Here is a 14,199-nt window from a genome sequence, read left to right on the forward strand (position 1 = left end):
AATTCTTCAAATTCAGATTCTGTTACTTTCAACATAAATAAACATTTGCCTCTTGACTTCTACTGACTGGGATGTAGTGAGAGCTAACTCCACAAGGTGGCATTATGTCTGTAATTTCTCAGACCAATCCTTCAGCAGTCTTGCGCAGACATACATTATACAGTATGTAAATTTGCAGTCATTTGATCTTCTTCTGTTTTGTTTTAGAGTCTCCAACTTTGTCTCAATCTATGATAATGTCCCAAAAAAACTCAGCAGAAAACTGCATCAGGACCTCTGTCTAGCACAGTTGTATTTTGATACAACGTGGTGCTGTCGTGCAAAACTGATGGCTGCTAGTCAAATGTGATCACTGTTTGACTAGCCCAAAACTAATCAGTAATCAGAATTTCCATCACATTGTGCATGCTTGATTCGCCTTTGACATTCCCCTTATACTGCATTATTGTTTGGCTATTTGCAGTGATTTTGAAGATGGACCCTTAATTAAACATAAATGTGAAAACAGAGAATGAAAAAAAAAAATTGTTTCTAGTTGAGAACACTGGCACACACTTTAATACATAATTTCTTATTTATACAGAAAATGTCATGTTGTTACACTGTTTGATTCGACATTTATATTTAAATATATTCTCTGAGATGGTTATGAATGAGTATAACTTGTGAGGATATGCTTCAAGTTGGATTCTACACTACACGTTGCAGTTGCAAACCTTTACTTTACAGGGATGTGATTTGATAAATATGAACCACTGAAGATTATCGCAATATGCCTCTCAATGTGCAATGATCAGCTTTTGGTTTTACTGCAGTATGGGTCCTGCTGTTGGCAAGGTGCTCTTCGCTCCTCACAGGACGCTTCAAACAGCATTTGAGTGTGCGCAATTTCATGTACGGATGTTTTGAAAGCGTATTTTGTAAGTCAAAACTAATCTAAAGAAGCGCAACTGATCGGACAAAGCGGCTGAATGAAGGCAGTTATTGTCAAAGCTCAACAAGTGGACTGTTAAAATTGTAATAAATTTTGCATGTCTTCAAAATTGTTAAAAATGAGTCTATATGACTGTTGAAATCCCACACTTGGTTGTAGACTCACAATTACAGGGAAACAAATTAAAAGCTTCTCTCATCTCAGCATACCATCAATGCAGCATAATTACCGTCAGCACTTTTACGGACAAGCTACTGCCAAAGAACATGACATTCCTTGGCTTGGCATATCATGTTCTTCTCTTAGTTCTGCTCTCAGTTGTTTTATAGAACTTCCAAGTAGGATGTGTTTTATGCCCCAAAACACAGTGTTGGTTTTGGTTTAAAGCGATTGCTGCAAATATCCTGAGCTTACATTGAATCAAAAAGGGAGTGGATAAAAGGAGGCATACTGCGCATGGTATTTCAGTGCATGATAGTAGCCCTGCAATTAATACAATTTGTGCCTCTGTTCTGCGTCACACCACTCAAAATAATATTTCTGTCATCTAATAAATTCACTGGAGGAAAGGTTACATGGTTCTCTGTGGGCTGAAAAAAAATAGCCTGAGGTGACCTTTGACACCCTTAACAACAAGAAAAACAAACAATTCATGTCGTTACAGGAAAAGCTACAGATGTTTTTCATTCAAAAAGTGACAAATTATTTGAATGGTGAAAACCTACTTCTCATTAGCACATTGCCTCAGCCCAAGGAGATGAAAGTTGTTTCCTCTGCCAGTATTACCTGTGCCAGCAAGGTCATATTTTCTGTTTGTCTTGTTCATTAGTTAAATTTGGTGGAAAGTTAGGACATGGGCCGAGGGAAGGACTAGTTTTCGGTTCAGTGTGCCATCTTGTAGCCACTTATAAAGCGCTTTATGTTATCCCTCATAACACAGCAACCATTTTCTCCTCTCCTCATGCAAGTTTAATCCAGTATTCACCATTTTTGGTACAAATGGACTCAGATGACCCTGTAACTAGCTACAGAATTCTTGCGTGCTTGGCCAATTTGAGACTTGATATTTTGCACAAACAGGTTTTAGGTCTTTTTTAAAAACAGTAAATCTGAAATGGCAGAGGTGGAATGAAACATTATTTTTTACCAGAAAGAATTCCAAGTTCGCGAGCACAGAGAAAACAACCACAAGACACTTCCAATTTCTCAATTTTCTTCCTATACTTTTCTTTTAACGTGTACCAAACATCATCTCACCCACTGTTGAACACCATAATTTGAACAAAAGAACAAAATGTAACATGTGCCTTGAAATAATAGGTTAAATCAAGAAAACTAAGTACCGCAAAATTTGCAAACAAACAGCACAGGGTTACATCTGAAACCAGAACAATTTTTTCACGTACACAATGCAGTAAAGAAAAATCCCCGCTACTGTTATGTCGAAATATGAGGCCTGCTGGTAAAAACATGCATTTATATAGAGTTTAGTGGACTTCGTTGGAGAAAGCCATGCTTTCCTCTGGCATGAGGGAAAAAATACATTTCCGTTACCGAAAGACACACAGTTATCAGTTCGAGTCATTTGGCTGGGCATTCGTGTAGCCTGTCAGTTTTTTTTTTATAAAATCTTTTAACAATCACACAAATAAATTAATACACACATTGATTGATACGCACAAATGAAACTAATCTAATTTGCTGAAATGCCCATATTTTGGCGGACGTGTGTGTGTGGGGGGGGGTATTGTCTACATGCCCAGAATTGTTCTCCCAATTTCCCCTTCATCACAGTATTGTGAACCTATTACAGTGCATTGTGAAAATTCCTTTTGCGGTTTAATGACCTGTTCTTAAATCTGATTGAAAGTGACACACTCACTTGCAATAGTTTCTGTGCTGGGAGTTACAGATATTTGAAAGGCTGTAGAGGAAGAGAGGTGTTTTTTTTGTTGAGGGTTAAATGGGCTGAATTATTCGGGCTAGCAGAAACGCACAGAAGAAGGAGCGGCAACTATTCACTGAAATGTAATTTACTTAATTAGTGCACATAATACAAGCAAAGGTTTGATTGCGGAATTTGTACAAAAGCCTTGGAACAGCAGCTACTCGGTGTCAACATAAGGTTTAAGGTTGTTGCTCTTGACCACAAGCTGCCTGAGAAGGAGATATGGTTAGATCATTTCCCGGGGGGGCCTTTAGATTGCACTTCAGGTAATTTCAGAAACTCCACTGTTTTCTAGGGTCATTAAGGTTCCATGATGGAGAGTCGTTATACACTGTATGTATCCACTTGGCAGTAGCAACCACTTTTGACGCTGAATGACTGAAACCATGTAATACTTTTAATCTTTGATTTTTGACGTTTCAACCCCCACAATTATATCCTGGCAATGTGTAGGAGCATTTGGGGAGATCAAATCTTAAGGAAATTTAAAAGAATTCACGAAATGATTGAAAACTTGTTTTTTTTTTTTCCAAAAGTGCTTTTGATGGCTGCTTAAGAGTTTCTTTGGTGGGTGGGTTCACAGCGTGGAAGTCTGGACTCATCACCTCAGTGTTTTTAAATTCAAGGCTACGTGTCTGACTACCCATTACTGATCATTTTCTGAGATTTATCTGAGTAATGATTCAAATAACTGTACCCCGTCGCCTTGGTGCTCGGGAAGAAAAGCTGTGTGGGAGGAGGTTTTCGACGAGGCTGGCGCGTTCCGGGCAGCGATCTGCACATGTTGCTGTTCGTAGATGAAATATTACTTCACACGTCGGCGCATCACGGACCTACCAGTAATGTCAGCTGTTCTGATGCAAAGGCTGTGACTCTCCATCAATGTTGTCATTAAAAGGCGGATACCAACATGAGTAAACTCCGCGAGGTCACTCACGACGGACTCCTCCTCACCATACTAAGAAGTTAATAAATGGCTTCGACTGGTGAAAACCTGTCCATATGACTTGGCAGCAGCGGGAACCTCAAGTTCCTCAACCTGTTATTAAGTTTAGCCTACTCGGGGGCTGTTTAGCCAATATTGGTGATCAGTGATGCCAGGAGCAAATGGTTTTTTTTTGTTTTGTTTTGTTTTATTTTATTTTTTCTGATTTGTTTGGGAGGTTTTGCTGAATAGGCTTATGTGGAGGAACTTTTTTGTTGATTCTCTGAATAATCAATCCGTCAGTTCTTTTGTTTTGGTGTGAGTGCCCCAGCATCTCTCTCTCTCTCTCTCTCTCTCTCTCTCTCTCTCTCTCTCTCTCTCATTGTGATTCGCCTCTCCTTTATCTGCTGTGGGACTCCCCCTCCTCCTTTCCACTGCGCCTCAAAAGCGCGATCCATGGTGCGATTGCCTCCTTTTCTCCGTTTTCCTGCACGATGGCATTCTTCAAATATCTCCGCTCTGTTAAGAACGGGCTTATCCTCTTCTCAGCTCCGCTTCTTCTTCTCCCACTGCCTCTAGTGATCGGGACGTCGGTATGTAACTGATTTTCTGGATGAAGAAATACATTGATTTTGATTAAACTTCGCCACACGGATAAAAGTGGAGAAATTCGGAGACAGATCGGAATTTTGGCAGAGAAGAGTTGAAATGTTGGATCTATAATAAGTTGGCAACGTACACTCAACTACATTTGTTTGATTTTAATTTTGAAATGTCAGGCAATGGGAAACATTTCCCTTCGTGTGCATGCGCTTTTAACACACGAAGGAACTACATTCATGCGCAAATTAAACTCGGCATAAACTTTTTTTTTTTTTTTTTTTGTGCCTAAAAATGCCTTTTAAGCGAACGAGTCTCCGCCGGTTCCGTCTTGCACCTGTTGATGCGGCACACAAGTGCACGGCGCACTTGCATGAGAACTGTCCGCTGTCGCCCGAGGCTGGTGCACTCTGAAGTCCTGTTATTTTAACTTCTTGTTGTTAACATGAAGGGGTCACGTCCAGCGTGGGAACACAGAGTCAAAGGGCTCTGTCCACGTTGCTACCGCTACATGTGACGCAGAGACATGCACATAGGCTGTAAGCATGTTATGATAAGCACAGACAAGGACGCGGAGTAGAGGCATGCCTGAGCCTAATATGAACAGAGGTGCTCTTTGGTGAGATGGAGACTCAGACTGAGAGTGGGCAAAGTTTGGGATCCTCTGCTTCTTTGCAAAAACTGAAGACAAAGGATTTCTGATGAGCATCCATCTAAAAGCAATCAAGGCACTCTCTATTAACTGGAAAAAAGTTCTTTAAAGTCTTAATTACACAGGCTTCAGATCAGTTAAACATGATACATGACAATGTCATAAAACAATCATAATTTGTTTGAGGGTTGTTTATAGAGCTCAGAATTACAGTCTATGTACTGCATGCGCAAGCGTATGAACAGAAAGAATTTAGCAAAAGGTACACTTATCTTTACCATTTGAACAATAATAACATCCCATTAAGAATTATATAATACTTATTGATCTCAGAGGCCGTTTTACATAGCTCAAATAGCTTAGCTATTTTTCACCTGCTCAGAAGGGATCTTTACTCTTAAAATAATTAGAAAAAAAAGCGTTTTGTGTTTGTTTGTGTACATGCATTTGTCAGAATGTATTTACATGTTTTTATGCAGGAGGCAGAATGTGCCTATGTGATAGTCTTGATGGCGGTGTACTGGTGCACAGAGGTCCTACCACTGGCTGTAACGGCTCTCCTCCCAGCCCTCCTTTTTCCCCTGTTTGGCATCATGCAATCCAAAGACGTAAGTAAAATAACTGCACCAGTGTGAAGAATTTGGTCAGCAGGGACGAATTTCTGTTCACACACACCTCACTCCGCGTGATCCTGCTGTTTCAGGTGTGTATGCAGTACCTGAAGGACACAAACTTGTTGTTTGTGGGGGGGCTGATGGTTGCGGTTGCTGTGGAGCACTGGAATCTGCACAAGCGCATCGCCTTGAGGGTGCTGCTCTTTGTTGGTGTGCGTCCAGCGCTGTGAGTGGCTCAGTTTCATGCCTGCACAACAGATTCTCGGTTTGGCTTGTCATCTTTAAAAGCATATCTAATCAGCTATGATATAAAGACACCTGATAAAGATAAGGAAACTATCTTCATGTTTTGCATTGCCATCATAAATGTCTCTTTCTTTGCTGTCGTTTGTTGTAAAACACTTAATGTCCTCTCTTTCAATCAAAGGCCACTAACATGGATTTTTTTTTCATCTTACTGGCAGTTTGATGTTGGGTTTCATGGGTGTGACAGCCTTCTTGTCCATGTGGATCAGTAACACGGCTACCACAGCCATGATGGTGCCTATTGTCCAAGCCGTGCTGGAACAGCTCAACAACAGTGATGCAGAAATACCTCAGATCCTCAGCTCAGAGGAGCAGGTTCAGACATCAGAGCCGGACAGCAAACAGCCTCCACAGACAGAGAAACAGAGTGAGGGACAAGGTGAGCCACGACTAAGTACAATGTTCTATCCGTTTTGCCGAGAAAAAACTTTCAAGAAAATGCACAGCATCACTGACTTTTCCTACTGATAAAACTGTGCTGCTAGCAGCTGTTTTCATTCCTCGCTCTTTGTTTGAAGGCCCAGTGGTGGTGACTTTCTTAGATGCTGCAGTGGAGGCTGCCAGGCATAGGGAGGCAGCAGAAAGGCGGAAAATGTGTAAAGGAATGACCCTATGTGTTTGTTATGCTGCCAGCATCGGAGGCACTGCCACACTGACAGGAACTGGTCCCAATCTTGTGCTCAAGGGCCAAATGAACCAGTGAGTGTTTTCTTATCATTTCTAAGTAGTACTCCAATATTAACTACCTTGTTTATTGAAATATTGTATTCCCTTTTTTTGTTTTGCTTAGACTGTTCCCTCAAAATGAAGATGTGATTAACTTTGCCTCCTGGTTTGGCTTTGCCTTCCCCAACATGATCCTCATGCTCACACTGGCCTGGCTTTGGCTTCAGTTTGTCTTCATGGGATTCAAGTGAGTTCTGTGATGGTTAAAGCCTAATTATAGTGACAGAGACTTGAATCAGCATCAAGAAACTTTTTACCGCTTAAGGACTGTGAGTGTAGAGGTGACACAAAGATTTTTTTCTTCTCGTTTGATCCCTCTAGTTTTAAGAAGACATGGGGCTGTGGGGCTGTGAAGACAGAGAAGGAGATTGCTGCCTATAATGTGATCCGTGAGCAGCACCGTCTGCTGGGGGCCATGTCCTTTGGAGAGATCAGTGTCCTGGGTCTCTTCACTCTGCTGGTGGTAATGTGGTTCACAAGGGATCCAGGCTTTGTCGATGGCTGGGCGACGGATATCTTCAACTCCAAAGCAGAGTTTGTATAAAAATATGTTTGTATCTCTAATTCTATACGTATTTTTAGCTCATACACTGATTTATTTGATAAAACATTCATATAACTGGGTTTGTTCATTCTCTCATCACTCCACCCCTCAGGTATGTGACAGATGCCACCGTGGCAATCTTCATTGCTGTCCTTCTCTTTGTACTGCCCTCTAAGCCCCCACGTTTCTTTTCATGGAGGACTCAAAGTTTTGACACAGGTGAGCCATCATTCTGGAGGAATATAGATTATGTGTCATATTTTTATCCAAGTTTTGAGAGGTGGAGACTGTGCAGTGATTTCCCACTGACATTGAATTTATTGGATCCGTAGTACCCCATCAAACCGCTGGCCCAACTCCACCTCTGCTCACCTGGAAAGTTGCCCAAAAGAAGATGCCATGGGGCATTGTGCTCCTTCTTGGAGGAGGTTTTGCTTTGGCCAAGGGCAGTGAAGTAAGTGGATAAGACAGTCATAATGATTTTGGGAAAAATGGGCTAAGAGCTTATAGACAATACAGTAAGAATGATTATGTCTTGGCTGGTGGGGGGGGGGGGGGGTGATGGCCTCATGGTTGGCTGTGTTTAGTTAGAGTCCACCATTCTCGCACTGGATTCAGATTGCCTACCTATGCACAAGGGATTGCGTATCAGAGCTGTATTAATTATTGCTAATGCAAATTGAACATTTCCTACTGCTGCTAGTTCAAATTTTCCTCTGAATGTGTTGCTCGAGCCAGTGTTAACTCAGCTGTATAGTTCCTGGAACTCTTTTCAGGAAAGAGTTTAACACTATATATGTTTTTGTATGTACTGTTTATCCCTTTAGGAATCAGGACTCTCAAAGTGGATGGGTGATCAAATGACTCCCCTGCAAAATATCCCTCCCTGGGCAATTGCTATCATTTTATGCCTACTGATTGCTACCTTCACTGAGTGCACTAGTAATGTGGCCACAGCAACGCTCTTCCTACCTGTCTTGGCCTCAATGGTAAGTTCTCAGAGAGAGTGAAATGTGTCTCATATAAAAAAAAGGACAGGCAGACAGTGTTGTTTAGCATCAGTGGTTCAGTGAAGTAAGGTTCTTCCTAGTGTAACTTCTTTTGAACAAATTTCCCCAATTGGAGTCCAGCATTGATACCACTCCCAGTGGGAACCAGACCATTTTCCATTGTTTGGGCACCCATCAAGTTGGTCATTCAGGCTGAATCTGTTTGGTCCCCTTCCCCGGGCCCCTCCTCCCATTAATAACCTGCCAAACACACCAATTCAGTCCAGTGCCTTGTGATGCTGCCCACCCTGCTGCTGCTGAAGAATGGCATTACTGTGCCCGCTAGTTGAGCACTGAACAGAACACCAAAGCTGGGTTGCGAAAGACAGTGCCAAGCAGGGGGTATTCAAATAGATATTGTTTTAACCCTCGTGTGAAAATAGAGATAGAAAGAAAAGAGAGAAAGAAAAGAGCATCTGGTCAGTTACAAGCATTTGAAAGTGGGAGATGACACTTTGTGGCAGTCATGGCTTGTGGCATGTCACTTTATGTGTCATCCTGTCTAGTGACTCTGTACAATTTGATTTTTTGAACAAAAAACATCTGACAAGACAAAACACTGACATTGTGGCGGCCTGATATATGCAGCCTACAGTTTAAAGAAGACTAACTCTAAAGTTTAAGTCTTTTCACCCTTTGTTTATTTTGGGAACCAAAAATTACTGTGCACTTGTAAGCTACTGTGCTGCAGGATATGTAATTCAGACACAAATTCCACAGAGTAATGTTTTCTGCATCTTAGTAGTCTGCCATTATTGCTACATATGTAGCACTTTTCTATTTTAGATATCATGACTCAGCACCAAGTTGCAGGAATTACATCTTAATTACGCCCACCTAATGAGCGTTTCCACTCCACATAGAATTGCACATATTTTACTCTGAGTTATGAGTCAGTGTTTACAGTTGCAGGAAAAAAGTCATCCAGAGGTATCAAAGTTTTTGTGATCGAGGCTGTGTTCATCCCTGTCTCCTATTGTTGAAGTTTTCTGTGTGGTAATTGCAGTCTCAGTCCATTGGAATCAATCCATTGTACGTCATGGTGCCTTGTACTTTGAGTGCCTCATTCGCCTTCATGCTGCCTGTTGCTACGCCTCCAAATGCCATAGTCTTCTCTTACGGATACCTCAAGGTTGCTGACATGGTGAGTGTGGCAGTGGTTTGTTGGGTTTATTCAGTAAATTATATGTTGAATATGCTGTCACTCTAAAGGTGCCATAAGTTTTTGCTATCTCTGGGCAGCACTACTTCTTTGTCCTCTCATGCTGGACTGAGGGCAGACTGAATACTGCAATGACTCACTATCGCAAACTGGTATTAAAGAGGACGGGGCTAAGTGGGTAGCACGCTAACTTCAGTAGAAGAAAAGAAGTGATAGAAATAGAAGCAAAACGAGTCGAAATTGGCGTTGCTCTCCACCACTGGAGACAGCTCTTGGTGAGTAAAGGAATGAAGTTCAATGCTGAACTCGCAAAATTTCTTCTAGACTGGTGAATAAACAGCTGTTAAAGCTAATGTTGGCTGCGTAGTGATAGCAAAAACTTAAATATAGCACATTTTAGGCCACTGTTAACACTGTTAAATTTCTGAAACCCATGTTCACTTGTTGGTGTGACCTAAAACTACAACAGGAATAGTTTGACATTTTGGGAAATATGCATATTGGCTTTCTTGCCAAAAGTAAGATGAGAAAATCAACACTGTTAAGGTGTGTTCAGACGGAACAGCCCTGTTGACAAAGCAGATTCATAAGCATCAGGATAAGCATGTTGTTGGTGAAGCTGAATCTATTTCAACTGGTGTGGCCACACCTTAACGTCAGTTTGCAATGTCTGAATCATTTCTAATTGCGACTTTGTATGCAGTTGCATCACCTCTAAATTTAACGTAATGTCTTTACAATGGGTGGATGGGGTTGTTTTTTTATTGCATAGATGTTTTCATCTATGCAATAAAAAAAGGGGACAGTTTTTGACTTTTTGACTTTGACTTAACTTAACTAATAAGACTTAACTTTTTCTTCTCCTTTCTCTTCTCCTCCAGTCTTTCTCTTCCTCTTTCTTTCACTTACTTCTCTTTCGCAATCTTTCCTTTCCACTCTTATAAAAAATCTTCGTACTCAATTTTTTTTTTTTCAGGCCAAGTCATATTCCCCATCTACAACTTGTAAAACAAGTTACAGAGGTGGCCCACATTAGCCGTCAACATCTGCTAAACAAATAGCATGTTAAATATGTCAAATTAAAAATTATGCACTACATTTGTAGATCGCATGGTAGCCTACATCCAAGTAGTTCGTATGCCTATAAATTTAAGATACCTATCACCTGGTAGTATGATTCGTAAGTCCAGTAACCTCACCCCTGATTCTAACCCTGTGTTACCTCCTGGCTTGAAAAGACGTTTGTGATGATGTTGTGGATTCACTTGACACTTGCTAGTGTCTGGTTGAGTTTTGCCAGGCAGTTTTCTCTAAAACTAGGCAAGCAAGTGGTTAGTAGTAGAAGAAGAGTGGTATTAAGCTGCGACGTTGAGAAAACCAGCCCCTTCTACTGGCCAAAACCAGCACAACGCGAGATGTCTGCCCGTCTGCTCTGCTGCCCGTTCTTTCTTTCCTATTTGTTTTTAATTCACAGTTAAAAATTGGGACATTTCATTCCTATGGTCACCTACTATAGCCTTATATTTATTGAACAGATATGAGAGTGATATTGATTTTACTCAAACAGTGTAGAGTGCACACATCCAAAAACCTTTTACAGGCAAAGGGGTCAAAAAAAAAAAACTGAAGGCAAAAGTCTGAAAAAAGATCTGCATGCTTTTTTGATAGCCCGTAGTAACGTTTTGATGTAACAGAGATCTTCATCAGGTATTGATAATGACTTCACAGTTATCAGCCTTCTCATCTAACTCAAGAAAACAGATAAATCATAAAATTTAAAAAAATGATACATTATATTTCTCAAAATCTCGAGATATTGCTTTAAGATCATTGCATACTCTTCTTCTCCACCAGGCCAGAACAGGAATAGTCATGAACATCATTGGCATCCTGTGTATTACACTGGCCATCAACAGCTGGGGCAAGGCCATGTTTAACCTGGACTCCTTCCCTGTCTGGGCCAATGCCACTGGAGTGTGAGCCTGGATCTACCAAAGGAGATGATCCATGCAAACCCTGCCCTCCCTGTCCACAAGTGCCACGCAAAGAGCTCTGGTCAGAGCAACAGCGTAGGACCACACAGTGGACTGCATGCGTCTGATTGCTGTTAGGATACAAGCCCCACAGGGCTTGTTTTCTTTGACACCTGAGTATTGTTTGTGAAAGAAAGTGGTTATGAATATGAATGGGAATGGAAGAAGAGTGGAAGAAGGATTAAAATCTTTTTTTTTCAATTTACATTGTATCATAATGAAGTCACACTTTATGCTCATAAAACAGTATGACATAATTCATACTCTCATTATTTATTTGCTTAAATTAAGAGACTCCTTCTAAGAGACTCCAGTCAATTCTAGAGACACCATTCAAGTCAATTCTTTTTGTATATCAAGGGAAATCAAAGGAAGATAACATAGCACGAACATAACTTTTACAACACATTTACCCAAGTCCACCAATCCAAAGTACAGTTTTGAGGTACTTGTACTTTACTTAAGGATTTACATATTTTGCCACTTCTGCTTTTACTTAAGTTACACTTCAGAGGGAAATATTGTCCTTTTTTATTTATCTTACAGCTGTAGTTACTAGTTACTTTTCACATTAAGATTTTGCATTGAAAACATATCAGTTTAAAAAAAAAAATATGATACATTTTTACAGATTAAACTACCCAACTGCATACGGAGTTGTTATAATTAGCCCCCACCTCAACCAGATGCTACATTAAAATCCATGTAACTGTAAATATAATAGTAATAATCCAACAACATTACATATAATAATATGACAAGGGTAGTCCCAGTACCTACTTGTATGCTCTACTTTTGATACATTTTTGTGTCAATATTTCTGTACTTTCACTTAAGTAAAATATTGACTGCAAGTCTTTTACTTGCAATGGAGTATTTTTAAATCATAGTTTTACAACTTTTACTTAAGTAAAATACTTCTTCCACTGCCAGTTCTAAGTGCTGAATTTTACATGCGCATCTCTGAAAACAAATTCATACTAACAAAGACTGTGAGTTAGGTGATCTATTTTGGTATTTAATAGCAGAGACCAGACTACAAGTAAACGTGTTTTTCCCCCTTGCATCCTAATCAACCCCTACATTGACCTGTATATATATGAGGGGATATGATACTTCCAGCATCAGTTGAACTTTGAAATCTATCATCAATACAAAAGTAAGAACTTTGTGTCTGGCTTGTACAAACATACCGACTTATCGTACTGTAAACACATTTTTAATATTTTGGTCAATAAAGTATGTGACGACACTGTGAAATGTCTCACTGCAATACTGAATTCTGTCTGAATTGCAATAAAATGGTATTTAATAATCACTGTTTCTAATTTTTTTTATCTTACATTTCAAGACTTTTGAACATATGAATGATAAATGAAGTCTCCTCTCTGCCAAAATGACCAGGGGACTGAGTTAACCAACATTTCACTGGCTTGTGACAAACTATAAAAAAATAAAAGACATGAGTCTTAATATAGAGAGTTTTAATGTTTCTTTTTTGTTACATTCCCTTTACATATAGTGATTTAATAACACTGGAAAAAAACAACTTACATTGACTAAATCATTCATTTTACATATACGGCGTTATTTAACGAACAAGGCATGATATCGTCCGTGGTTCAAGTTGTGCACACAATATTTTTAAATACTACAAAAAACACTAGGTTTAAAATTTAAGATGCTGATTTTACAGCAGAATCTTAACAGTGTGGCCTGGTATAATCTTTCAAACAATTCACAGGCTTCGGTAAAACAGGTGGAAAGAAAACTCAGTCTTAGAGGAAAAAAACAGCATGGTTATCCCTCACGGCCTTCTAAAATAAAAATGATCCCACTTTAATCACCAGTCAACTCTTTCTCAACTTAATATGAAAATTACTTGTGTTTTGTATTGCACTGCCTCTTGCTTAGTGACCTCCAGTCTCGTCCATAAAGATGATATAATCCTGTAAACATAGTGCGGCAAACTACTGTAATCCTGCGCTGAAAGGCCACACCTAATGTAAGTAGGCTAGAGCTCTGTGTCATTGTCCTTTTGCTTAGATGTTGCGTGAGACAAGGGTCAAAGCAGTTATGTTGTCCAGCGTTGTCTTGCATCATAAACATTATGAGCTCAAAGAAGAAATCACTTCTCCATTAAAATACTCCTGAGAATTTATTCACAGCCTTATGAGGATCCCAAGGAGTATCTGTCACCACAACGAGCATTATGTTTTACAGGAAAGACAAAAGGTCATCATAATTCACAAGGTACATACAGTATATGGCAGTAAACAGCACCAAATTATGTCAGCGTTATTGTGTGACAGTGGAAAACACGTTACACTGCAGCAAAGGTAGCTGGGAGAAAGAAATGAAAGGATCCCATCAAAGCTCTGCTCTTAGTTCTGTTGGACAATTAAAATGTTAGACGGTTTAAAAGTGGTTAACAAGCGGTTGGGTGCATAGAGCCGTTCAGATCACTATGATCTTGGGTCCCACTAGTGTATGTAATTACAGTGCCTTTCTCTCCCTTTACTGCCTCTCAGCCACCCACTAATTATCCAATTGAAACACATCCTTATGTATCATAGCCTCCATTATTGGCTATATATACACGTAAGGCTTCAGTAAGAAACTGAACCTGCAAATTGTTCTTTGAGCTGGGGTTTCATGCGACTGACTGCACACACAAGACCTCTGGTGAACCCAAAAACACGCTTC

The 14,199-nt window shown here is 40.1% G+C and overlaps 1 protein-coding gene across 1 annotated transcript; it reads left to right on the forward strand.

Annotated features, from left to right (window-relative positions):
* The first annotated feature begins 4,268 nt into the window (after positions 1 to 4,268).
* Positions 4,269 to 12,789, forward strand: slc13a5b (solute carrier family 13 member 5b). Its single transcript, XM_040129857.1, has 12 exons — positions 4,269 to 4,400; positions 5,539 to 5,667; positions 5,763 to 5,899; positions 6,138 to 6,358; positions 6,498 to 6,678; positions 6,770 to 6,892; positions 7,027 to 7,239; positions 7,362 to 7,468; positions 7,582 to 7,703; positions 8,077 to 8,238; positions 9,305 to 9,442; positions 11,315 to 12,789. Exons 1-12 carry the CDS (start codon positions 4,302 to 4,304, stop codon positions 11,438 to 11,440), a joined length of 1,758 nt encoding a protein of 585 aa, XP_039985791.1. The 5' UTR covers positions 4,269 to 4,301; the 3' UTR covers positions 11,441 to 12,789.
* Positions 12,790 to 14,199: the final 1,410 nt, after the last annotated feature.

The sequence above is a fragment of the Xiphias gladius genome, chromosome 7 (assembly GCF_016859285.1).
Source record: "Xiphias gladius isolate SHS-SW01 ecotype Sanya breed wild chromosome 7, ASM1685928v1, whole genome shotgun sequence".
Lineage (NCBI taxonomy): Eukaryota > Metazoa > Chordata > Actinopteri > Istiophoriformes > Xiphiidae > Xiphias > Xiphias gladius.